We start from the raw sequence: 25,910 nt of genomic DNA on the forward strand, positions 1-25,910 counted from the left end.
CGTTGGGGGTTTGCTTGTGGCGGGTCCCTCCACATTGTTCTATCCGTGGTTGCTGGTGTTGCACAAAACAGGAGTGGTGCAAAGAACTTTGGCATCATGGGGTACTCAGCAAAGTTAATTGTGTGAAAATAATGTTTTATATTGTCGAGTTTTATATTGTAATGCAAATTTATCATGTTGGTAACATTTAAGATAATGCCTCCCATAAAGGGAAAAAAATGTTTACATTGTTTACAGCATACAAAAATTTGCATGTCGTGACACCACTGCATTTTTGTCTTGTTCCAGCCCGATGACATGCTGGGATTTGCTGTGGGGGAGTGTGGCGCCCCTGAGGCTTCAGTCACCACAGAGGTATTTCACCTCAGCCAGAGGTGTGGTATTCCATCCTGGGTACGGACGAGGTCATCCACCGGTATGCACACAAAACACACAATACCTCATCTAGCAGCTCTCCACCGGGTCAGGGTTAGGGCTTGTTCCATTAATGCTATGTATAGCCACCATTGGTGATGGTTCCCCCTCCCCCTAATCCAACAGGGGTTGGGGGTGAAGTCTAGTTAGTTGTGGACACTGTAATGTCAGACAGTTGGAAGCAGTGGAGGAGTGAAGACCTGTGGTCTGGAGCTGGTGCAGCTTGACCAAGGTGCAAGACAGAAGGGGTCCTAGAGACCACAGGCAGTGCACTATACTCCCGTGGCCTCATTCCACAGACAACATATTGAAGTGGAGGGACTTGGCCACGGAACAGGGACTGGTCCCTAGGCTAGAGAAGAAGAACCAACGTGTTCTGCTAGTAAAACCAGAGGCTGAGGACCATTTAGTACCGAAGCCAAACCCGCACACGAATCCGCTGGATGGTGACCACATAGGGCCAAGGGTCAGAGCTTCAAGACACCCAACAGGGCCTGCAGACAGCGGCTCAGGGCACTGTGTGCGTAGGCGCGGGACAGGCGAGAAAGAAGTCAGTGCAGGAAGACGACCAGGGAAGGTACATAAGAAAGGTGCACCGGACTTGACCTCTGAACTATCCGGGATCATCTGGAGCCCCTCACAGTGGAACTCAGCACTCCAAAGTCGGTCACTGACTAGTTGTGTTACCTAGGAACCTGCTAAAGTGAGTAAACATCTTGAGACTGCTTCTCTGTGTCGCTCCATTATTCACCTGCGCCTCTGGCCCTGCACCCCCGCCATCACTGACTACCACCCTCATCCGCCCTGGGGTCCAGCTCTACCTGTGGAGAGCTATACCAACCAAGCTGCGTCACCATCTGCCCCGGGGGTCCCCAACCCGCAGCGGTGGCACCTAACTTGCCGCATACCACAAGTGGAGTCACGAACTACAATCCCCATCATCTACCATTTTTACTAACACCGCTGGGGTCACGGAACCGGGCCTTGCCACCACCGCAGTGTCCTAGAAACAGAACCGCGGCCCGGTAACGAGTAGCCTCACGACCCCGACGCGGGCGTGTCAGATGCATATTGCTAATCCCTGCCTAACAGTCCCAGCCTAAAGTAGCATACATAAAGGGATCTTTAGAAAAAGTATTTCTAAAGATCCCATATGATATGCTAATGAGGCTAGCGACTAGTCACAAGGGCGTTAGTTCCTTTGGCTAGTCCACTCCCTTAGCATGTAAGCACGCCCATGTGGGTGTGCTAACCTGCTAATGAATGTACAGCATCAGAGGATGGTCGCACTCACCTCTCTGCTTTCCATTATGTCCGACGTTAAACTTCCGGTCATGTGCACTGTCACGAACAGGGCGGTAGGAAGCGGAAGCTACAGCCCCCCTTTCCACCACCCTGCCGACCGACAGACAGAGCACGTGACGCGCTCTCTAGCGCCCCTCTCATAGTCAGGCCAATTATGGAATTGCCTGACAATAAGCCAATAGGCTGCTATGCCGGTGATTGAAGGTGTCCCGGTGAGAGTAAGGTATATATTCCCCCGACCTCAGCGGATGGAATATATCTAAACCTCCTTTAATCTCACTGGATGCCCCACAATAATCCTTGGCATAAACTCGCTGCCACCAATCTATTACGATAACTATTAAGCCGAGCACACAGACGTGGAGTTCAGGATCGAGATAACAGAACAGCCCAAGTTTAATTATTTATTTTAATCGGCCTAAGCCACACTAGAAACTACAATATATACAATACGGAATCTACAGAATATATACATATATAGGTCAGAGTACATTTACAAGTAAGTTATGGATTAAAAACAGGCATACAGTTCAAGCAGTTACCTTGTGCGTCTGGCCACAGGGGGACGCTGTTTGACCAGGGTTCCCAGAACTTTCTCACCGGTGTGAAGCACACTTGACCCCCGAGCAAAGAACAAGCCAAAATGTCTGAACTGTGGTTATCAACCTGGCTCAATCCATGTCCCCTCCTACTTTAGTGACCTCACAGGGAAGCACTGCCCCTCCCCTGGCTGGAGTCTAAAATAATATCCCCAAGGGATTATTGGCCATAACTTTGCCTGGGAACGTCGTAGGCGGACGCCAATGCCCTCATTTTTACAGTTATGATTTTACCTTCAAAATGATAGGACACGTGACTGGTCTGCTGGTCCCCCACTGGCCAATATCCAGTTTGGGATACCGCCAAAGGTCCCACACCTATATAAAATATGTGCAGGGCTCGTCAGCCTGCCCTGATGCCATATTTCTGCTTGACATATTGATAGGAAGCATGGCTCACGAGATATTACACATATTTTACTGGAGCCTGTCTGTCTGGGGACTTCAAAAGCCTGTTAATTAGATAGGAACTTCTACCACAGGGTGAGATATGGAGGTCTTCCTTCCCTTTTGTTGTTTTCCAAGGGCTAACAGCTCAGCTAATTTCCATATCACAGGAGATTGCCTTTGGCTGTGTAATTGGATATTCAACACCTTGCCAGATGCTGAATATCTGCAAGGGTCTCTGTGTGTGAAAGGAAAGGGGGGGGTGACATCAGGGGGGTGTGGCTGACATGACTGAACATCATAATTTATCATCATGTCCCAGGATTTCCTTCACATGCACTACATAAGTTCGAAGCCAGGACACGTGCAGCCGGCTTCATAGTATGCATGGCCTAAACTCTGGGATCATGCGCAGTGAGACAAAATTCAGGAGTTGGATGCGATGGCAGCAGATAGGTGCACGCAACCATCCAAAGATGCTATGCATTCATTAGCATGTTATCATGCCCACAGGGGTGTGCTTATGTGCCACCCCCGTGCCAGCAGCCGGGCTGCTGTGATCCGGATCCGCGGTAGCTCGAGGGGTGTCCGGACCCGGGGGTCGTGCGGCCACTCAAATGAAGGGGGTATTTACAGGGGATTGTGATTAGTTTGTGATGCCACCCGTGGTGTGTGGTAATGTGGAGTACCACCGCTGTAGTTGGGAGTATCCGGGGGGCGATGGAGTGGGGCAGCCAGGAGTTAGAACCCTCCACGGGTAGGGAGGATGCCACGGGACTCAATGATAGTGTTCGGAGAGTGCCGTTGGGTGCAGAGGGGTCACTTTCATACTCAGTCCATTAAGCTGACACCGACAACTGGATAAACCAAAGTTCTGTATACCGCTACCGCTGAGGGGAGCTTAGTTCGGGTCCTGTCTTCAATGGTGCTGCCTGGTGAACCGTGACATTCCTCCTGGCACTAAGTTACTTCTCTGTTGGTCCCGGTAGTATGGAACTAGTCGGGTCCCGCTCCCCTCCGCTCTCCTTCACTTCCTCAACACTTCTCTCTCCTGACACTCCTGACCACCCCTAACCAACCCCCCAAGTGGGCAACCCTATTCCATTCAGGCCGTCCACTGGTGTGTCTGGTGGGTGTGGTGCAGAGTGTACCTAGGATTTTGATTAGCTGATGTAGGCAACACCATATATTTGGGGACCCATAACCAAGAAGGAGTCGGATATTGCACGGGAGGGCAGATTGTACAATACCCTGTGTGACCTGATAGTCCAGGGGCGTCACACTTACATGCTAAGGGGGCTGACTAGCCAAGATAACAAACGCTCTTTCGACTAGTGACTGGTCTCATTAGCATATTATAAGGAATCTTTGGAAATACTTTTTCTAAAGATCTCTTTATATATGGTACTATAGACTGGGACGGTTAGGCAGGGATTAGCAATATGCACAGAGAACGTCTCATGGTTCTGGGTGCATATTGCACCTGACAGCTTCCCTTTAAGAAAGTCTTGCTCATTTCCTTTTGAACTTTCTAGGGAAGGTTCTAACTGATGATGCTTTATTTAATACTCTAGAGTGGGTGTAGAAAGTTTTTAATGCAATAAAACAATAATTGCTGGATTTCTTCATAGATTACAATCAAGTCTTTATTAAAGAATAGTTAACTACCTTGTCTAGGAGGGAGAGGACTTCACGCACAGGTTTCACTTGTCCTCTAAAACAACAAATGTAAATATCTCTGCAATAGAGTGATGCAGTACAAAAAGGAAAAAAAAAATAGAGAAAAGAGGAGCTCAAAATTTTACAAGGTATTTAACTAAATTTTGGGAGGACCTCTTGTTCAGACGTAGATTTTAATACTATTGATTTTAGTTAAGTGCATGGATTTAGAACAGGTCGCTTTTTTTAAAGGATAGAAATCAACAAGCCAAATCACAGCTAAAGTGGTTTATAGAACGTGGTTTACTGTTTGCTCAGAGCATGTGAAATATCAGGATTTATGAATTTGAAAAACTTGTTTAATTTGTCAGGTACACAATTGATATAGAATTCATCTAGCTATACTGTAAGTAAAGATTAGGAAGAATATGGTCCTCCACAGCAAACGGATCATCGTCTTACAGACTAGCGAACTTCCTCGGCAGAATCTCAGGAACCTCTGGTGATTAGTAAGCCTCTGTGAAGTCATAACATCATAGTGTGATGCACATCATGACTTTGTGAACAGCAAGTAATCTTTTTGCTAAAGTATAACATTTTCTAAAGTTACAGTATACAGTATAGTTATAGCTAATTCTTTGACCCTAGGGAAGTTTTCCCTCTATTTGCAATGTGAGTTTGATCCGTGTGCTACTATGGGATTAAATTGAAGAGCCAAATATTCACCCTCCAAATATAAACCTCTATACTGAAGCCACTTTGCAGTGGTTTTACTTTTGTCATTAAGGGGAAATTGGATTTTATACCCCTAATTAATGATATATTGTATGTAGGCGCTATAAAGCTGATTAAATGAGCCACAAGAACAGGGTCTGGGAGTTGGTCAGATGGGAGGGCTCTATTTCGCCTTCTGTCCCCCCTCCTATTATGTGCGGCGCTGTGCATGACCTCACCAGTGTCATCCTAGTACCCGCCCATAATCTCAAACCTGCGCAAATACATCACCGGCGCGTGAAAGGGATAGTTTCTGATCAGACCCGTGATAGTGGCCTCTGCTAACTGCGCCTGCATGAGACTTTGGCATCAGCATGGAGGATGACGGGGGCGTCGTCATCCATGCAAATCAAGACTGAGGGATGGCAAACAGCGGCAGGAGGGGGATAGAAGGCGAAATAGGGCCTGCCCATCTGGATAACCAAACTAATTTGCATATGAAAAGGTAATATTTTATAAAGTTGTTTTGGAGGTCTGAAAAGGGGGCCAGCAACAAGGTGCACCTTCATAAAATGCAGCACAGGAGCTGCAGAAGGTATTTTTTGTTTAATAGGGAAAAATCTGGTGACAGGTTCCCTTTAAGCATAACATATTAATCAATACCAAATTTTTATTTAATATTGAACCTATAACCATAGCAAAAGATAACTGAACGCAGCTCAGCACAAACACGTTGAAGCTCGTTTTACCATCACATATATCCCTTCACAATGAAGGACTAAAGGGTGCTTTACACGCTGCAACATCGCTAACGATATATCGTCGGGTCACGTCGCTAGTGACGCACATCCGGCGCCGTTAGAGACATCGCAGCATGTGACACCAACGAGCGACGATCAACGATCGCAAAAGCGTCAAAAATCGTTGATCGTTGGCACGTCACTCCTTTTCATAATATCGTTGGTGGTCCATGCTGCTGGTTGTTCATCGTTCCTGCAGCATCACACATCGCTATGTGTGACACCGCAGGAACGACGAACATCTCCTTACCTGCGTCCACCGGCAATGAGGAAGGAAGGAGGTGGGCGGCATGTTCCGGCCACTCATCTCCACCCCTCCACTGCTATTGGGTGGCCACTTAGTGACGCCGCAGTGATGTCGCTATGACGCCGAACACACCTCCCCCTTGAAGGAGGGATTGTTCTGCGGTAACAGCGACGTCGCTGAAAAGGTATGTGCGTGTGACTCTGCCGTAGCGATAATGCTCGCTACGTCAGCGATCACCAAATGTCGCACGAACAACTGGGGCGGGTGCTATCGCGCACGGCATCGCTAGCTATCGCTAGCGATGTCGCAGCATGTAAAGCACCCTTTACCCCAAGACTGTGACAAAAATTAATTAATTAACAGGAGGGCGGGCGGGCGGACAACTTAAGGTAAACAGCGCTGACAGACTGACACAGACTGCCAGCACCGCTCACCTTTTAACACATAGTCCACCATATTTACAAATAAACTTTACCAATCACAGCCCGATACTGGGGGAGATTAAGAAATCTCCCTCAGCAACGCACTGCAAATGGCCCAAAGATAATCAATCACCATGCCCCGGGCAAGTTACCTAGGGCATGGAGAGTGGGAAAAAAGAAGTGGGAAAACATACTGAACATGGGTAAACCTGACAACAAAACAAGATTAACCCCTTCAGCATTGAAACAGATAGTATAAAGTAATGCCATGTGTTCCCCTCCTGAGGGGCTCGGGGAATGTCATTGCCACGGGCATTTCGTCAGAGTAGGAGGCACATTCGCAGATTGATAGTCCGGCTCTCGCATAGTCATTAGGATCTTATTGCGCAGGCATCGCACCAAGCAATGATGGCGCTTTTAAGAAATCTCAGGTAGAGGAGACAGGTGACTAAAACAAGAGTGACCTGTATGTCAGACACCAGAGACAAGAGGCAGGCGGAGAAAAGTGAGAGAGACAGGAGAGCTGTAAGGGCAGTGTCACCCATGGACAAGGGGAGGTCTGTTGCAGGGCACAACAGAGGTACAACGGGTAAGGAAATAGGGCAGAGGGAGTAGGGAGAGGGGTCACCAGCTGAGAATAACCTGTGTCTACTCCCTGAGCTCCCTAATGGTAAGTGCATTAGACTAAGTAGAGTAACAAGACACAGGGGAAGGAAGAGAGACAGGAGAATATAGAGAAAAGAATGTACTCCAACTTCCACAGTTACAGCCAAGCACCAGGGCTGCAAGAAACAGGACTCCAGCAGCTACCAGAAGCTTCCTCACTTCACAGTTGTCAGTTCAAAATGATTGCTATAACCGGAACCATGTGATGGAACATGTGACTGTTTAAAGAGTAAAGGAGTGGTCACAAAGCGGCTGCACCTGACGTAAGACTAACCAGGAACTACTTGCAAGGAAAAGTTCGTTAAAAACTTTGCTGCAACAAAAGAAAGTGGCTACATTAAAAACCTAGAATCTGACAAGATAATGTGAGCTCAGATCCCACACTTGTCACAAGTCTCCCCAGGACAGGAGACCCTCATGACAGGCAGTGTCCATACTGCTGCCTTGCTGCTCATTAGCATAAAATGTAAGCACTGGTGTTCTCTAAAACAAGGAAATTAAATTCTAATAGCAATATCAGGAATAATCAGCCTTAAGGCACTTTATACATATGCCATTAGTTTGGAGAAGAAAATTGGGATCACGAGTTCTTTTTAACTAAGGTTTAATAATTTTTTAATTAATAGTTTCATATCTTTCATGTATATGTTTAATTTTCCTCAACCTTTTCTAGATTTCTCTTTGCTGTAAATAGAAATATTCTTTTTAAGATCAAAGGCTAAAAACTTGATCAGTCTTAGTCCTCCTTCACACATCAGTGAAAAACACAGACATTTTTCACTGACGTGTGAAAGATACGTATGTCCCTCTGTGTGCCATGATTTTGGCATGTGTGTGATCTCTGTGACCTATCCATGATCATACATGGAGATCAGACACTTACACTCACCTGTCCCTGCCACTGCTGCTGTCCGTGGTGCTGATATCTCCCACGATGCGCTGTCTGGCTACCGCTGTCTCCCCGCTGCATCTACTTCTGGGTCAGCTGTGCAGTGCATATGTATGAACATAATTACCCGGCCTGGAAGCAGGAGACAGCAGCGGCTGAAGACAGCATCGTGGGACATCAGTGATGCTGGAGAAAAATGGACTTGTCTCCGTGCAGAATACACGGACACGAGTGTGCGCCGCACGGAAACACGTCAGTGAGTAATCACTGATGTGTGAGCAGATGCACTGATTTTAACGGGTCTGCGTATGTCCATGCTTCCAGTACATATAAAAACTGCAACATACGTACCAAAAGCACGGACGTGTGAAGGGGGCTTTAAGGACAATTTAGACTAGCCAATAATCAGGGAAAGGGTGCTCGTAGGAATGCTCATTCCTGACAAACAGTCCATCTAAACAGAACAGTAAAAACTCAGAAAGCAAAGAAAACGCAAGCGTAAAAATCATTCTTGGCAGTACATTGCATCATGTAAACAGGTGATGGGCTGCTGATAACATGATATAATATGTGCACAGAACAATGATGCTCACAATCACTGAATGTGCGCATAGTATTGAGGTCAGCAATTAAAAATCAACCGATTAGCTTGTTTGTAACTCATCAGTGGTTGTGTAATTGTCCTGATAAACCCACCTTTATATTTCCCATAGCAGGAGCTTTTCTATTTAAATTGTTCTTGTGTAGACAATCTTCTGTGAACCATACTGTACCAGCAGCACAAGTCTTTCCTCTTTATTGAAATATTGCTATATTAGGGCAGATTTACTAATTTCATATAATAATTAAAATAAAATAGACAAGAAAATTTTAAAATGCAACAAATTAATCACAGTGGTTCCCATTGGTTGATAATCTTCGGAATCTAATTTTCCATCAAATATTAGTTACAGTAACTTACTCAGAGACCACTTTTAAGCCAAAAAACTAGAGCATCCCCTTAGTAAATGTAAATTTGTTATATTTTACAATCATTCTAAAGGGGGCTTTACACGCTACGACATCGCTAATGTGAACTCGTTGGGGTCACAGAATTGGTGCCGCACATCCGGCCGCATTAGCGATGCCGTTGCGTGTGACACCGATGAGCGATTTTGCATCGTTGCAAAAACATGCAAAATCGCTCATCGGTGACATGGGGGTCCATTCTCAAATATTGTTACTGCAGCAGTAACGAGGTTGTTCCTCGTTCCTGCGGCAGCACACATCGCTCCCTGTGACACCGCAGGAACGAGGAAGCTCTCCTTACCTGCCTCCCGGCCGCTATGCGGAAGGAAGGAGGTGGGCGGGATGTTATGTCCCACTCAGCTCCGCCCCTCCGCTGCTATTAGGCGGCCGCTCAGTGACATCGCTGTGACGCCGCACGGAACGCCCCCTTAGAAAGGAGGCGGTTCGCCGGTCACTGCGACGTCGCTAGGAAGGTAAGTATGTGTAAGGTCTAGGCGATGTTGTGCGCCACGGGCAGCGATTTGCCCGTGTCGCGCAACAGATGGGGGCGGGTACCCACACTAGCGATATCGGGACTGATATCGCAGTGTGTAAAGCCCGCTTTAGGTTAGGGTCAGACGATTATGCTAATCTCACTCTGATCAGATTCTGGTTGATTTGGAGTGTGGTTTGATTTTTTCAGATGTGGAGGAGGAAAAAAAAATGTCTCCATCTTCTCCATTCTGTCAGTCTGGGAAAATTAGCCCACAGTCAGATGTCATCAGAATGATGTCCTTTGACTTGCATGGTCGAGTGCAATCTGATTTACATTCCACAGCCTCATAGAGCAACATTGGTCTGAGTGTGTTCTGATGTTTTGTTGGATCGCATTCATACCAAAAATATGGTCATGTGACTCTAGCCTTAAAGGAAATCTGTCAGCGTGTTTTTGCTACCTCATCCGAGAGCAGCATGCAGATTTTCAATCCAATGATGTATAGTTTAAATTACTGGATGCAGCCGTTCTGACACAGTCAAAATTTTTAGATTTTGCATGTAGCAGAGCTGCTAGAGCTGTCCCTCCCACACCAGGCTCTCAATAGAGATTGTACATTGACAGTGAGGTGCCAATCAGAGTAGGGTGCATGACATTGTAGTTTGAGCATTGATAAGTCCTGCTGCTTAAACAAACAGCAAATAAACAACTGATCGGATCTTGACAAGACAGGCATCCCTGAATTCTATATTTTAACATCTACAGCATGCTGTCTTCAGATTACATAGCAAAAACCTCCTGACAGATTCCTTCACTTTTCTAGAAACTTTCTAAAAAGTGTCTAGTAACTAAAACCCTTAATAAATGGGTCACATGGCATGTACAGTTATGGTACCCTTGAAATTATTCCAAAAAACAAAGTATTTCTCTCAGAAAATTATTGCAATTATATATGTTTTGTCATACACAAATTTAATTTCCTTTGTGTGTACAACATTGAAAGAAAGGCAAATTGGTCATAATTTTGTACAAAACTCCAAAAATAAGCCTGACAAAAGTGTTGGCACTCTCAACTTAATATTTTGTTGCACACCCTTTGGAATAAATAACTGCTATCAATCACTTCCTATAATATAACCATCAAGAAACTTCTTACACCTCTACAATTTAGGTTCTCAAGTCCTCAGACAGTTCTCTTTACCTCTTTCTGTTCTCCATGCTTAATGTGGCACACACAGACCTTCAATGCAAGATTGAGTTAACTTCTCCTCTTTTTATCTGGTTTCAGGTGTGATTTTCATATTGCCCATATTTGCTACTTGCCACAGGTGACTTTGAATGAGCATCACACGCTTAAAACAAAATTGTTTACTCACAATTATGGAAAGGTGCCAACAATTTTGTCCTGTCCATTTTTGGGGTTTTGTGGGAAATTATGTCCAATTTGCCTTTTTTATCTGTTTTGTGTTGTTCCAATACACACAAAGGAAAAAAACATATGTAGAACAAAACGTGTAATTGCAATAATTTTTTGGGAGAAATATTTCATTTTCTGAAACAATTTCAAGGGTGCTAATACTTGACTATAAGCTAAAATTATGGCTCAGTTTTAGGGAGAATTCTCTCATATTTCTATTAGCAAATATCTTTTTTTTTTAATTTTTATTTTTTTATAGCACTAACATATTCCGCAGCGCTTTACATACATCAGGAACACTGTCCCCATTGGGGCTCACAATCTAAAATCCCTATTTGTATGTGTTTGGAGTGTGGGAGGAAACCGGAGAATCCGGAGGAAACTCACGCAAACACGGGGAGAACATACAAACTCCTTGCAGATGTTGTCCTTGGTGGGATTCGAACCCAGGACCCCAGCACTGCAAGACTGCAGTGCTAACCACTGAGCCACCGTGCTGCCCGAATATCCCCCAATATATCACAATCAGTATAAGATGTTCATCTCACAAATAATTGTGTAGACTTGATCCATTGTTGTACAGGTAAAATATATTTTTGTACCGTGTTAGGCCTCTTTCACACGTTCGTGAAAAACCACGCCCGTTTTTCACGGACGTGTCAGAGGTGCGTTTTGCCCTCCGTGAGCCGTGTTTATGGGCTACGTGTGTTCTCTGTGTGTTATCTGTGTTAACACACGGAGAACGGGAACTTTCTACTCACCTGTCCCTTGCGTCGCTGTCCGTGGTACTGATCTTCGGTCGCAGTGAAGTGAATATTCAATGAGCATAATGAGCGGCGGTCAGCACCAAGTGACAGCAGCGGCAGAGACAGGAGGGCTGGAGAAGGTGAGTAAAGTTTTTTTTTTTTTCTCACAGACACGTCTTCTCTCCGGTGCGTTTCACACGGAACAGATCCATGTGGTTTGTTTGCATTACGTGTGACACGTTTGCGTTCCGTGTGACACCCGTGATGCCGGAGGGAAAACGGACATGTCGGCGTGAGAAACACACGGACACACGTAAGTACGGAACGGACACATATTCCGTGCACAAATACTTAAGTGTGTCCAAAACCATAGGAATACATAGGTGTACGTGTGTACGTGTCTCCGGTATGTGAGAAACTGCCAAACACATACCGGAGGCACAGACGTGTGAAAGAAGGCCTTAGCCAGTACAAATAAAAAAAATATTTAAAAGACTCTCAGTTCTTTTATATAATTTTTTATCCACTGTTGTAAGCATTCTAGACCTGAATGTTTCCATTCACTGCCAAGAAACAGATCATGAAAATGGCAAGAAAGCACAAAGTATATGAGAAAGTCTCAGCATATTTTATTATTCTCTTATACCACTAGATATTTTTATACATGAATAATAAAATACTTTACAAAACCACAGGAAGAAAACGGCAATAATAGGAATTTATAGTATAACTTTTCTTCTGAGTTGCTTATAAGGGTTGTTCTATAATTTAGAGTGGTCCTAAAATTAATTGGAAAAAAAAACTATACTCACCGATCAGGCCTTCTCCTCTCCTCTGTACTTTTGCAAATGTTCCCTGCTAGTCTCTTGATTTCCTTTTCTAGTTGGACACCTAGATATTAGGTTATGGTCATATCAAAGAAAGCTTGCCTTGTCGTTGCAGATGGGTTCTCATAGCTTGGCCAGTTTGAGCACAAAGTACCTTCATTTTTATATATGTACTCTAGTAGTAATGCAGTTCAAATCTCATATATTCAATGTTTGCATATATCTTCATAAAAAAAGAAAGGAAAAAAAGCCACTGTGCGTATCAGTCTACAAGAAGGTGCCCCACATGAATGGCCATTTGTGATCTAAAGGTACCGTCACATTAAGCAACATCGTTAGCAACATCGCTGCTGAGGCACAACTTGCTAGCGATGTTGCTGTGTGTGACATCCAGCAACAACCTGGCCCCTGCTGTGAGGTCGTTGGTTGTTGCTGAATGTCCTGGGCCATTTTTTAGTTGTTGGTTTCCCGCTGTAAAGCACACATCGCTGTGTGTGACAGCGACAGAGCAACAACTAAATGTGCAGTGAGCAGGGAGCCTGCATCTGCGGACGCTGGTAACCACGGTAAACATCGGGTAACCAAGAAGCCCTTACCTTGGTTACCCAATATTTACCTTCGTTACCAGCGTCCGCCGCTCTCAGCTGTCAGTCCCGGCTCCCTGCTCTCTGCACACGTAGCTGGAGTACACATCGGGTAATTAACCCGATGTTTACTGTGGCTAGGAGTGCAGTGAACAGGAGCCGGCACTGACAGCTTAGAGCAGCGGACGCTGGTAACGAAGGTAAATATCGGGTAACCAAGGTAAGGGCTTCTTGGTTACCCGATGTTTACCGTGGTTACCAGCGTCCGCAGAGGCCGGCTCCCTGCTGCCTGCACACGTAGCAGAGTACACATCGGGTAATTAACCCGATGTGTACTGTGGCTAGGTGTGCAGGGAGCCAGTGCTAAGCCGTGTGCGCTGGTAACCAAGGTAAATATCGTGTTGGTTACCCGATATTTACCTTAGTTACCAAGCGAAGCATGCTTCCACGTGTAGCGACGCTCCAGCGATCCCTGCCAGGTCAGGTTGCTGGTGGGATCGCTAGAGCGTCGCTAAGTGTGACATCTCACCAGCGACCTCCTAGCAACTTACCAGCGATCCCTATCAGGTTGTATCATTGTTGGGATCGCTGGTAAGTTGTTTAGTGTGACTGGGCCTTAAGCAAACCATGTGGTGCACCCTCTTGTAGACTGATACGCCCAGTGGCTTTTTTTCTTTCTTTTGTACTGATTTTGGCTCCTTGACAGAAGTGTTTTATGCTGCTAGCTGCTTTCAACTCTAGTTCTACATACACTAGGTGCCTTTTCTGGACTCAGGCCTGGATACTACTGTTGTTCTATTTTCTTACCTGCATATATCTTGGAATTACAGCGTGCTGCCATATTCTTTTTTCTATATTATGCAGATATAGCAGCTTGCACCTGTTCACACTTGCTTTATTTTGTTAGGAGGTGCTGGTCTGTGTTTTTTTTTTTGTTATATTTAAGCAGCCATGTCTGGCTGAGGAGATGTTGAAAATGTTGTTTCTCAATCTTATTGCTGAAAGGAAGTCTAGAAAATGATCGGCCATGTGATCTATCTTAAAGGCGTCATCCACAACACAGTATCTTTGAAAGCAGCTTAGTACACAACCCCCCTCTCATTCCTCCCCCAACCACCAACAAAAAATAGATATATACTCAACAGTCAACTACCAAGAACCCCCAATTCTCCTGTTGGTGCTGGGCTTCTCACTCCTCCTTGCTTTCTCTTCTGTGGGGGAGGTCATGTGACCACTGTGTCACTGCTACAGTGAGTGATTGGCTGCAGCCCTCACATGTTTGTACAACCAGAAAAGGAACCAGACCAGAGCCTTTATCCAAAAATCTAACTGGAATAGACCCTACTACTCTGAGTAATTTACAAGCCTACTTGTTCTAGTCACATTTAGAGCATGAGCCCCAATGGGGACAGTGATGATCACGCCTGTAAAGCGCTGTGGAATTAATAGCGCTCTATAAGTGAGTATATAAATAAATACACCACAACTACATACTACTCATGCTTGAAAGGTTCCCATATTTTCTTTTTTTATGTCTGCCGGAATTTTCTAGTCTTTTAGACTTCCTTTGGCAGTATAAAGTGATAAATACTTGACTGTCTTCACTACAGCAATACAATAGTTTCTGTCCGTACTGCAGCATGCATTTTTCATAAGCGTCCTCTTTTAAAGTGAAGGTCTACTAACCTATGCAAATAATACAGATAAAATTTCATTCACTCCTTGCAAGTCTACATTTTATAGCTGGATGCTTCTGGAGTAAAGAAATATGGAGAATGACTGTACCATAATCTGCCTCCATTGCGGTTATATGCCGTATGATATAGGCTTTACAACAAGTGATAGTGATTGCATTCAAGTGCAGTGGGTGAGCAGACCCCCTGCAAAAGGGAGCATAGTTAACCCGGAAATGTTATTAATAAAAATGTTTTATTTGTATGTGCATGTGCATTGTGTTAGGGTACCCCTAGTGGCCGGGTGGGACGGCTGTCACCACAGTGGAGAGGAGGAGCCGGCAGAGACAAGGGGAGGAGAGAGCAAGGGTGTGAGGAAAAGATTAGATCAAGGGAGCAGTTGTCTCGGGGACAGGAGCGGAGCAGCAGAGCCGGGGCAGAGTGTGGAGCTGAGTGGGCAGAAAGCAAGAAAGAAAGAAGGGAGCTGGAAATCAGGGAAGCCGGTGAGAAAAGGAGCGAGCGGAACCTCATAGTGTGAAGCAGTCCGGTGTGGGTCCGGACTGTGGGTAGCCAGCAGTGGGAGCCGGGCGAAGTGGAGTAGTCAGGCACATCACCACTGGAGGGGACGCAAGGACAGGCTTCCCCCAGCTAAGAAAGCGTCTCAGCACCTTTATGGCTTTGTTCGGGACTTTGTGAGAAGTAGCATCCGGGACAGCAGTGTGTGCACGTCGGGCAGAGTGTGTGAGCAGAACAGCAGGGGACACCGGAGAGAAGGAGGTGGACGTAACCTCAGAGCCTATTCTGCCGGTGTGGGTCCGGTGTATGCTTGGCTGAATAGTGGGTGCCCGAAGGAAGTAGAGTACGGAGGGCATATCCCCACCCGAGGTGACGTTTGGTCAGGGTGTTCCCAGCTCCACAGGAATTGTCATCTGCCAGATTTATTGCTGACCGGATTGCTTTGTCTGGACTTTTAACTGTGAAGAATAAAAGAATGTTTGTTCATCGCATTGTACCCTGCCTGAAGAGTGTTTGTGCGCCGGACAACATCTGCACCACGACCACACTCTGCCCCACCAAGTCAGCTCCTGTCCCCATAGTGACGGTGGAACCAGGGGTAAGCTTGATACCGAGGGCCACGACTACAAGGCCGGAGGCACCCCTGGCACCCCGTTACATGTGGCGTAGTCGGCAGGATCCGGATCGTATGCAAGGGGACCCGCTCCAAGAAGATGGAGACCAAGTGGTGCCAAGGGCCCCTGATCCGGACTCCCAGCGAAGATTTACAGTCCCATGGTGGGAAGAAGAAACAGTGCCTGAGGTGAAGGACCGGGCACAAGATGGCGGCAAGATGGCCGTTGTCTGTGAGGATACAGCAAGCGCGCGCAGAATTGGCGCCAAAAGAAGAGCCTGGGGCTGGCCGGCGCCGAAGAAAAAGGACAGAGTACTCCGCCCAAAGAGGGGAGGCGCCAGCTCCAGGGCATTGAAGACGAAGAAAAGGAAAAAGAAGTACCTCAGCGGAGGAGTCAAGATGATGCGTGGGGCTGGGGGTGGAGTCCGTTTAAAAGCGGGAAACGAAGACCCGCCTCCACTTCCTCCAGCCTCAGCATTGACACCGCCGCCGTTACCAGCAAGATTGTCAGGGGCAGGGACACCTTCACCACCGAGAGGAGCTGCAGCAGCTGCGCCCGTGGAGCCACCCTACGCCCCTGTGTCCTTCCAGAGGATCCGTCGGCAGCCGGGACAATCGCTGGGGGCATACATCCAGGCTCAAGCGGAAGAATGGAAGCGGGCCTGGCCCCCAGAGTAAGTCACCACTGCTGATCTGTTGTTTAAGTCCGGCGCCGTTTAGCCGGCAGAAGTGTCTTTAACGTTGACGGGCCTGTTGCCCTCCAGCAAAGACCGGGAGCGCTCTTGAAGCCTCCGGGCACCTCCAGCAAAGACCGGGAGCGCTCTTGAAGCCTCCGGGCACCTTCAGCAAAGACCGGGAGCGCTGTTGAGCCTCCGGGCGCTATCCAGAGACCGGGAGCGCTGCTGCGCCATCAAGCGCCCCTCAAAAGAAGGAGCGCCGCTGTACTGGTGCCGCTGTTGAGGACTGACCCAAAAGGTTTTTATGTGTTTATGTGTTTAAGAGCCTTGCCGGGAGGCTCGGGTTTTAAGAGGGGAGGTATGCAGTGGGTGAGCAGACCCCCTGCAAAAGGGAGCATAGTTAACCCGGAAATGTTATTAATAAAAATGTTTTATTTGTATGTGCATGTGCATTGTGTTAGGGTACCCCTAGTGGCCGGGTGGGACGGCTGTCACCACAGTGGAGAGGAGGAGCCGGCAGAGACAAGGGGAGGAGAGAGCAAGGGTGTGAGGAAAAGATTAGATCAAGGGAGCAGTTGTCTCGGGGACAGGAGCGGAGCAGCAGAGCCGGGGCAGAGTGTGGAGCTGAGTGGGCAGAAAGCAAGAAAGAAAGAAGGGAGCTGGAAATCAGGGAAGCCGGTGAGAAAAGGAGCGAGCGGAACCTCATAGTGTGAAGCAGTCCGGTGTGGGTCCGGACTGTGGGTAGCCAGCAGTGGGAGCCGGGCGAAGTGGAGTAGTCAGGCACATCACCACTGGAGGGGACGCAAGGACAGGCTTCCCCCAGCTAAGAAAGCGTCTCAGCACCTTTATGGCTTTGTTCGGGACTTTGTGAGAAGTAGCATCCGGGACAGCAGTGTGTGCACGTCGGGCAGAGTGTGTGAGCAGAACAGCAGGGGACACCGGAGAGAAGGAGGTGGACGTAACCTCAGAGCCTATTCTGCCGGTGTGGGTCCGGTGTATGCTTGGCTGAATAGTGGGTGCCCGAAGGAAGTAGAGTACGGAGGGCATATCCCCACCCGAGGTGACGTTTGGTCAGGGTGTTCCCAGCTCCACAGGAATTGTCATCTGCCAGATTTATTGCTGACCGGATTGCTTTGTCTGGACTTTTAACTGTGAAGAATAAAAGAATGTTTGTTCATCGCATTGTACCCTGCCTGAAGAGTGTTTGTGCGCCGGACAACATCTGCACCACGACCACACTCTGCCCCACCAAGTCAGCTCCTGTCCCCATAGTGACGGTGGAACCAGGGGTAAGCCTGATACCGAGGGCCACGACTACAAGGCCGGAGGCACCCCTGGCACCCCGTTACACAAGGATCACACAATTACAGGGCAACGTATGGTTCTGTTGTGCATTTGGTGTAAAATCCGACATAATGCAGATTTTATTACAAGCATTTAATGTTACATTATTTCAAGGCTATTCTGAAGGAGAGGTAATGGAATTGCATAGCTCAAAATGATAACATTGTATTTTTACATTCCAGGGAGCAATTAGCCGTTATTAGGGATAATGCTGCTCTCAGGGCCCGGCCATACAAAATAGATTTAGCTGTAAAATAAAAACTTCATTCCAAGGACTTCTAAATGGTGCTTGAATTGAAGAAATGATTTCAATCTATTTCCAAAGGCACTTAAATCTGCTCATATAAAAACTCTCCTAAATAAGCCGCCATCTAAAGTTTAAGGTTAATTTAATTAGATCCAACATTCAATTAAAGAGACAATTTTTTCTGTTCATTTCAGCCTTTATCAGCTGTTCAGGTCTCTGAATAAGACACTTAATCCCGTAACTGTAGATTGTCTTTCATTTGCTTTCTGAATTGATGGTAGAGAAATAAGACAGAACGTCTGGTCCTGCTTTCTTACCTTTCTGACATGTCTCCTTCCTTCACTGTGTAGCTCTCATTTGCAGAACTTCTTTGTTCTTTGTGCTCACCATAGCGGACCCAGTGCTGCCGGCATTGTGCGGTGACAGTGGGATGTTTAGGAAGACTCCATGGATCTAGTTTCCCCAGGGACAATATCTGTTACTTAGTAACATGTCGTCATTTCCGCTGTCCAGAGATCCATGTGTCTTTTTATCAATGAATTCCTCTTTTGTCTATTCAGGCTTTCGGCATTGTCACCTGTGCGTGGTAGTAATAGGAAATAGGTAAAAAAAAAAATCATACATCCATTATTAATATTAGTCACTAGGACGTGTGCAAATTCTATTCTCGTGACCTTACAATATATTGTATCTGTATAGCCAATATCTAAACATAAAGGAATTAGGTAAGCACCATGTATATACAGTCCCATGTAAATAATACATTAGACATGGCAGCCATGTGAGTTTGTTAACACATTGTTATTTAGAAGTTCTTTTCCCGTCTGTCTTCTTCGATCCCTCAGTTCCCTCCCTGCCTATACTGACAAAATGCCATATCTACATAGCCAATTTAGTGTTAATGCTTAAAATAGAGATATTCATTATTACCCATGGTCATAGAACTTGAACTTTCCTGCAACATCTGAGAGGGTCCTGAAAGAAGGAGAGACCCTGGAAGCTGGAAATCCCCTGATTGCTGCATTAACTTCTAGAACACCAGGTCTTCTGGAAGCTTCTTGAGGATGATGGTTTGATACTTTATAAAAGTGCAGCCATACAGAGGGCCAGAAACAGGGTATCGATAGAGTATGTCATGTGAAAAGGGACATGGATGAGGGTACAAATTTTCAGCATGGTGCTAAACACTGGCAAGTGCTGATACATATTGTAGCTAGAGCCTTCCCTAAGTCTAAGGGGTACTTTACACGCTGCGACATCGCTGCCGATATATCATCGGAGTCACGTCGTTAGTGACGCACAGCCGGCGCCGGTAGCGACATCGCAGCGTGTAAAACAAATGAGCGACGATCGACGAGTGCAAAAACGTGCAAAATCGCTGCTCGTTGACACGTCGTTCATTTCCATAATATTGGTGCTGCTGCAGGTACGATGTTGTTTGTCGTTCCAGCAGCAGCACACATCGCTATGTGTGACGCCGCTGGAACGACAAACATCTCCTTACCTCCGTCCACCGGAAAAGGAGGAAGAAAGGAGGTGGATGGCATGTTACGGGCGCTCATCTCCTCCCCTCCTTTTCTACTGGGCGGCGGTTCAGTGACGCTGCTGTGAAGTCGCTTTCACGCTGAACGAACCGCCCCCTTAGAAAGGAGGCGGTTCGCCGGTCACAGCAATGTCGCAGACCAGGTATGTGCGTGTGACGCTGCCGTAGCGATAATGTTCACTATGGCAGCGATCATCACATATCAGCCGTGCGATGGGGGCGGATGCAATCGCGCTCGACATTGCTAGCAAATGCTAGCGATGTTGCAGCGTGTAAAGCACCCCTAAGGCCTCTTTCACACGTCAGTGATTCTGGTACGTTTGTGCTTTTTTTTAAACGTACCAGAATCACTGACATACGCAGACCCATTATAATGAAAGGGTCTGCTCACACATCAGTGATTTTTCACTGACCATGTCTCCATGCAGCGTTCACGCGTGTCCGTGATTGCCGCACGGAGACATCTCCATTTTTTTCTGGCATCACTGATCTCCCACGGACCACTCAGTGGTGTGATCCGTGAGACATGTGTCAGAAAAAAACGTGCTTTTAAAATAAAAATCATTTTTACTCACCCGGCTCCAGCGATGTCCTCTGCAGCCCGTGCAACCTGCTGCTTCTGAGCCGGCTCATTACTGTCACGCATATTCATGATGCACGACACAGCCGACCCAGAAGCAGCTGCTGCGGGGGTCAGCGCCGGCCGGGTGCTGCACCGCGGGAGCGTTCAGCACCATGGAGAGCGGGAGCGCGCAAAGGTGAGTTAATCTCTAAGTGCAATCACGGGCCACGGAGAACGGAGCCCGGATTGCACTTAGACAACCCACGTGTGCCGTGATTCACGGCATATGGAGGGACATGTGCGTGTTTTACACGCCAGTGAAAAACGCCAGTGTTTTTCACTGGCATGTAAAACACGCACAGTCTGGTGTGAATGTTGTATTACCTCGTTGATTACAGACTGGTCACATGGCTATTATGTTATGGAAGGTCCTGTAGTCAGTGGTGGTTACCCAGAGGCACAGCTGACCGGCCTCAGCTATACACTCGGGTGAAGTCTCTGACAGCTCTCAGCTGATTCTGTGTGAGCAGACCTGTGTTTGTCTTCTCACAGAGATGTAGCAGAGCTGAAGATGCTCACCTGCCTTTAGGGGTACCTTGCACGTTGCGACATCGCTAGCATCGACTAGCGATGCCGAGCGCGATAGTACCCGCCCCCGTCACACATGAGATATCTTATGATAGCTGCCGTAGCGAACATTATCGCTACGGCAGCATCACACGCACTTACCTGCCCTGCGACGTTGCTCTGGCCGGCGACCCGCCTCCTTCCTAAGGGGGCGGGTCGTGCGGCGTCACAGCGACGTCACACTGCAGGCGGCCAATAGAAGCGGAGGGGCGGAGATGAGCGGGACGTAAACATCCCGCCCACTTTCTTCCTTCCGCATAGCCGGTGGAGGCAGGTAAGGAGATGTTCCTCGCTCCTGTGGCTTCACACACAGCGATGTGTGCTGCTGCAGGAACAACATCGTATCTCCTATTGGTGCAACATTATGAAAATGACCGACGCTACACAAATCACCGATTTTCGACGGTTTTGCGATCATTTATCGGCGCATCTAGGCTTTACACATTGCGACGTCATTACCAGCGTGCATCACTTTCGATTTGGCCCCGACGATATCGCAGTAGCAATGTTGCAGCGTACCAAAGTTCCCTTTAGACTACGTCGGAGGAGGGTTTTTTTGGGTAATAAAGATGAAGTCCTAATGCGGGCGTCACACGAGACGATATATCGTGCGATATGTCGGCGGGGTCACGTCGTAAGTGACGCACATCCGGCATTGTTTGATATATAGTAGCGTGTGACAGCTACGAGCGACGGTGAATGAGCAAAAATACTCACCTTATCGTTGCTTGTTGACACGTCGCTCATTTTCAAAAAGTCGTTTCTTCTTCTTTGCGCCGGTGTTTCATTGTTCCCGAGGCAGCACACATTGCTCCGTTTGACACCCCGGGAACGATGAACACAGCTTACCTGCGTCCCGCTGGCCATGCGGAAGGAAGGAGGTGGACGGGACTCATCTGCTTCTATTGGCCGGCCGCTGTGTGACGTCGCTGTGACGCCGAACGTCCCACCCCCTTCAGGAAGTGGATGTTCGCCACCTACAGCGACGTCGCTCAGCAGGTAAGTGCGTGTGACGGGGGTTTAACGACTTTGTGCGCCACGGGCAACTAATTGCCCGTGACGCACAAACGACGGGGGCGGGTGCGATCGCTCGTGTGATCGCACGATAGATCGTCTCGTGTGACGCCCGCATAAATGTCTTCTGTTTTATTTCTAATAAAATATTTTTTTCTCTGTGTTGTTGTATTTTACTGTTAAAATATCAGACAATAACAGACGCTGTCACAAAGTGGGCTCTGTGATTAGATTCTGGAGTAACCTGAAACCAGCTTAAACATTCTAGAATCTAGAATGTAGGGGCAGATTCAAGGTTACGCCATCAGCCATTCACAGATGCCCATTCTGTGTGACAGCGTCTGTGATTGGCTATTTAGTCCCTCACACATATAATAGTGTAAAAATAAATAAATAATTTAAAAAAATGACGTAGCGCTCCTCAATATTTTTGATTCTCAGCACAGATAAAGCGGACGGCTACAGGCTGCCACCCCCATCTGCCTTGTTTTATCTTGGCTAGAAATCAAAATACAGGAAGCCCATTCATTTTTTTTTTTTTAATTATTTAAAAAAAAAAAAATAATTAAAAAAATACGTGGGCTCCTGCCATATTTTGATCGCCAGTCAGGTAAAACCAGGCAGCTGGGCGCTGGGATTCTCAGCATGGTAAGGTCCAAGCGTTCTGGGCCCCCCATGCTAAAAATTGCAGAGGGCAGCCGCCCCAGGAAAATGGCGCATTGTTTCTAAGCGCCATTTCCAGGAGCTTTACCCGGCTTGTCCAGCGGCCCTGATGGCGGTGGCACACTGGGTAATAAAGGGGTTAATACCAGCTTTGTATTCTCATCTGGTACTAAGCCCAAATTCATGGTGTAACCTCAAATTAGATATGGTCACCATGAATTTATAGTAAACAGTAAAAAAACACAAACATAGGAATTTTTTTTAACTAGAAATAAAACAAAAAAAATATTTAGAGACTCCATGTTTATTATAAAGAAATCCATGGTCCGAGATAGTCCACAGGTAGAGCAATGTCAGCTCTGCTTCATTGCTCTGTATAAACAAGTGTCTCTATAGAGTAAGGAGCAGAGAGAAAAAATGTCAGCTCTGCTTCATCACTCTGTACAGACAAGTGTCTCTACAGAGCGAGAAGAAGGCTGACACTGAGGGTATGATTCCACTTGCATATGACTCCTGTGAGTCTCGCATTGCATCACCCCGCACGGTGTACACTTTCCTGACAGGAGCGCCTCAGTTGCATAGAAATACATGCAGCTGACCCACTAATGTTAGGAGAGAGTGCGCCATGCAAGGTGATGCAATGCAAGACTCGCACAGTGAAAGTTAAAGTTCAATTGAGTCTATGAGCCATGGACTCGGGTGAACCCTGATGTCACCGCGAACATGGCCAAAAACAGCCAAAGACTGCCAAATGAGTGCATTGCAGTGAATACCCCCAGAAGTTAATGATCGGACCCGGAAGCAGAAGCGGCCGGGAGACAGAATCTGCAGTGACACATCGCAGGACCTTTAAGTATAATCATAATGTTTTTTTTTAATGATGTGCTTCTTTTTACAGCCCCTGGACCTGAACTGGACCCGAACTGTAACACAAGCTTCACAGGAAAGCTCGTGTTCAGGATCGTGTGCCCAAACACTATGTGTTCGGTACGGACCACAAACTTTACAGTTCAGGTTCGCCCATCACTATTAGGGTCCCATCAAAGAAGGATGAGCTCTCATGAATTGGCCACTTTATGCTCAACGTAGTTTCATTTTTAGAGGTATATTCCATATTGCAGTACACTGTGTGCAGAATTATTAGGCAAATGAGTATTTTGATCACGATAATTTTTATACATGTTCTACTCCAAGCTGTATAGGCTTGAGAGCCAACTACCAATTAAGTAAATCAGGTGATGTACATCTCTGTAATGAGCAGGGGTGTGGTGTAATGACATCAACACCCTATATAAGGTGTGCTTAATTATTAGGCAACTTCCTTTCCTTTGGAAAAATGGGTCAGAAGAGAGATTTGACAGGCTCTGAAAAGTCCAAAATTGTGAGAAGTCTTGCAGAGGGATGCAGCAGTCTTGAAATTGCTAAACTTTTAAAGCGTGATCACAAAACAATCAAGCGTTTCATGGCAAATAGCCAACAGGGTCGTAAGAAGCATGTTGGGCAAAAAAGGCGCAAACTAACTGCCCATGAATTAAGGAAAATCAAGCGTGAAGCTGCCAAGATGCCATTTGCCACCAGTTTGGCCATATTTCAGAGCTGCAACGTTACTGGAGTATCAAAAAGCACAAGGTGTGCCGTACTCAGGGACATGACAAAGGTAAGGAAGGCTGAAAAACGACCACCTTTGAACAAGAAACACAAGATAAAACGTCAAGACTGGGTCAAGAAATATCTTAAGACTGATTTTTCAAAGGTTTTATGGATGATGAAATGAGAGTGACTCTTGATGTGCCAGATGGATGGACCAGAGGCTGGAACAGTAAAGGGCAGAGAGCTCCACTCCGACTCAGACGCCAGCAAGGTGGAGGTGGGGTACTGGTATGGGCTGGTATCATCAAAGATGAACTTGTGGGACCTTTTCAGGTTGAGGATGGATTTAAGCTCAACTGCCAGACCTACTGCAAGTTTCTGGAAGACAACTTCTTCAAGCAGTGGTACAGGAAGAAGTCGGTTATAGTTCAAGAAAAACATGGTTTTCATGCAGGACAGTGCTCCATCACATGCATCCAACTACTCCACAGAGTGGCTGGCCAGTAAAGGTCTAAAAGATGAAAAAATAATGACATGGCCCCCTTGTCCACCTGATCTGAACCCCATAGAGAACCTGTGGTCCTTCATAAAATGTGAGATCTAAAGGGAGGGAAAACAGTAGACCTCTTGGAACAGTGTCTGGGAGGCTGTGACGGCTGCTGCAGAATCTATGGATGGTAGGCTGTTGAGTGTCATCATAAAGAAAGGTGGCTATATTATTCACTAATTTTTGGGGGTTTTGTTTTTGCATGTCAGAAATGTTTATTTCTAACTTTTGTGCAGTTATATTGGTTTACCTGGTGAAAATAAACAAGTGAGATGGAAATATATTTGGTCTTTATCACGTTGCCTAATAATTCTGCACAGTAATAGTTACCTGCACAAACAGATATCCTCCTAAGATAGCCAAATCTAAAAAAAAAACCACTCCAACTTCCAAAAATATTAAGCTTTGATATTTATGAGTCTTTTGGGTTGATTGAGAACATAGTTGTTGATCAATAATAAAATAAAATCCTCTAAAATACAACTTGCCTAATAATTCTGCACACGGTGTAATGGAGTCCAAATTTCATATATTCAATGTTTTCATATATCTTGGCACTTACAGAGTGCTCTTGTATTCTTTTGTTTGTTGATAGATAGATAGATAGATAGATAGAGTTGTTACAATGGAGAACTACCAGTATTTTGTAATTCATTTTGTTATGCCTCATTTACACATCTCGTGAACACTTGACTTTCAGCTGTGATTGCCACATTGTGTGTTACTGTGAATTCATATGACAATCATGTCCAGTTACAACTAAAATAAAGCCACATGTTGTATGTGTGACGCAGCATTGTCTTCTAGGAACTTAGCGTGTCTCCTAGAAGGGGACAACAGAAGCTCGCTGAAGGCCAGGCTGCACCCGGTTCTTGTGGTAACACACAACCTGTTCTCTTTTGAATCACTTTATTTTGATAATTGTTTTTATGTCCGTCAGCGCCAGCATTGATCTGTATGTGATCTGAACACCGGATGGATGGTGTAATACCACAACTATACTGCACAGCTGTTTACTGTACACACTCTGCAGAAAGGCTGCAGGACATGTCGTTAGATGACACAAAGAATCCCTGTTGGACATGTTGAATCTTTTAAGTCAGAGAACATATTTCTTTTTGGGAAACCCAGAGAT

At 46.3% G+C, this 25,910-nt stretch overlaps 1 protein-coding gene across 1 annotated transcript in view; it reads right to left on the reverse strand.

The window, feature by feature from the left end:
- Positions 1–18,734, reverse strand: part of LOC142295459 (uncharacterized) — a 56,558-nt gene extending 37,824 nt beyond the window's left edge. The window contains exon 1 of the mRNA XM_075338559.1: positions 18,547–18,734. Within this exon, the coding sequence (XP_075194674.1) occupies positions 18,547–18,557 (11 nt within the window). The 5' untranslated portion in view covers positions 18,558–18,734. The remainder of the gene's footprint in view (positions 1–18,546) is intronic.
- Positions 18,735–25,910: the final 7,176 nt, after the last annotated feature.

The sequence above is a fragment of the Anomaloglossus baeobatrachus genome, chromosome 3, assembly GCF_048569485.1.
Source record: "Anomaloglossus baeobatrachus isolate aAnoBae1 chromosome 3, aAnoBae1.hap1, whole genome shotgun sequence".
In the NCBI taxonomy this organism is placed as follows: Eukaryota; Metazoa; Chordata; class Amphibia; order Anura; family Aromobatidae; genus Anomaloglossus; species Anomaloglossus baeobatrachus.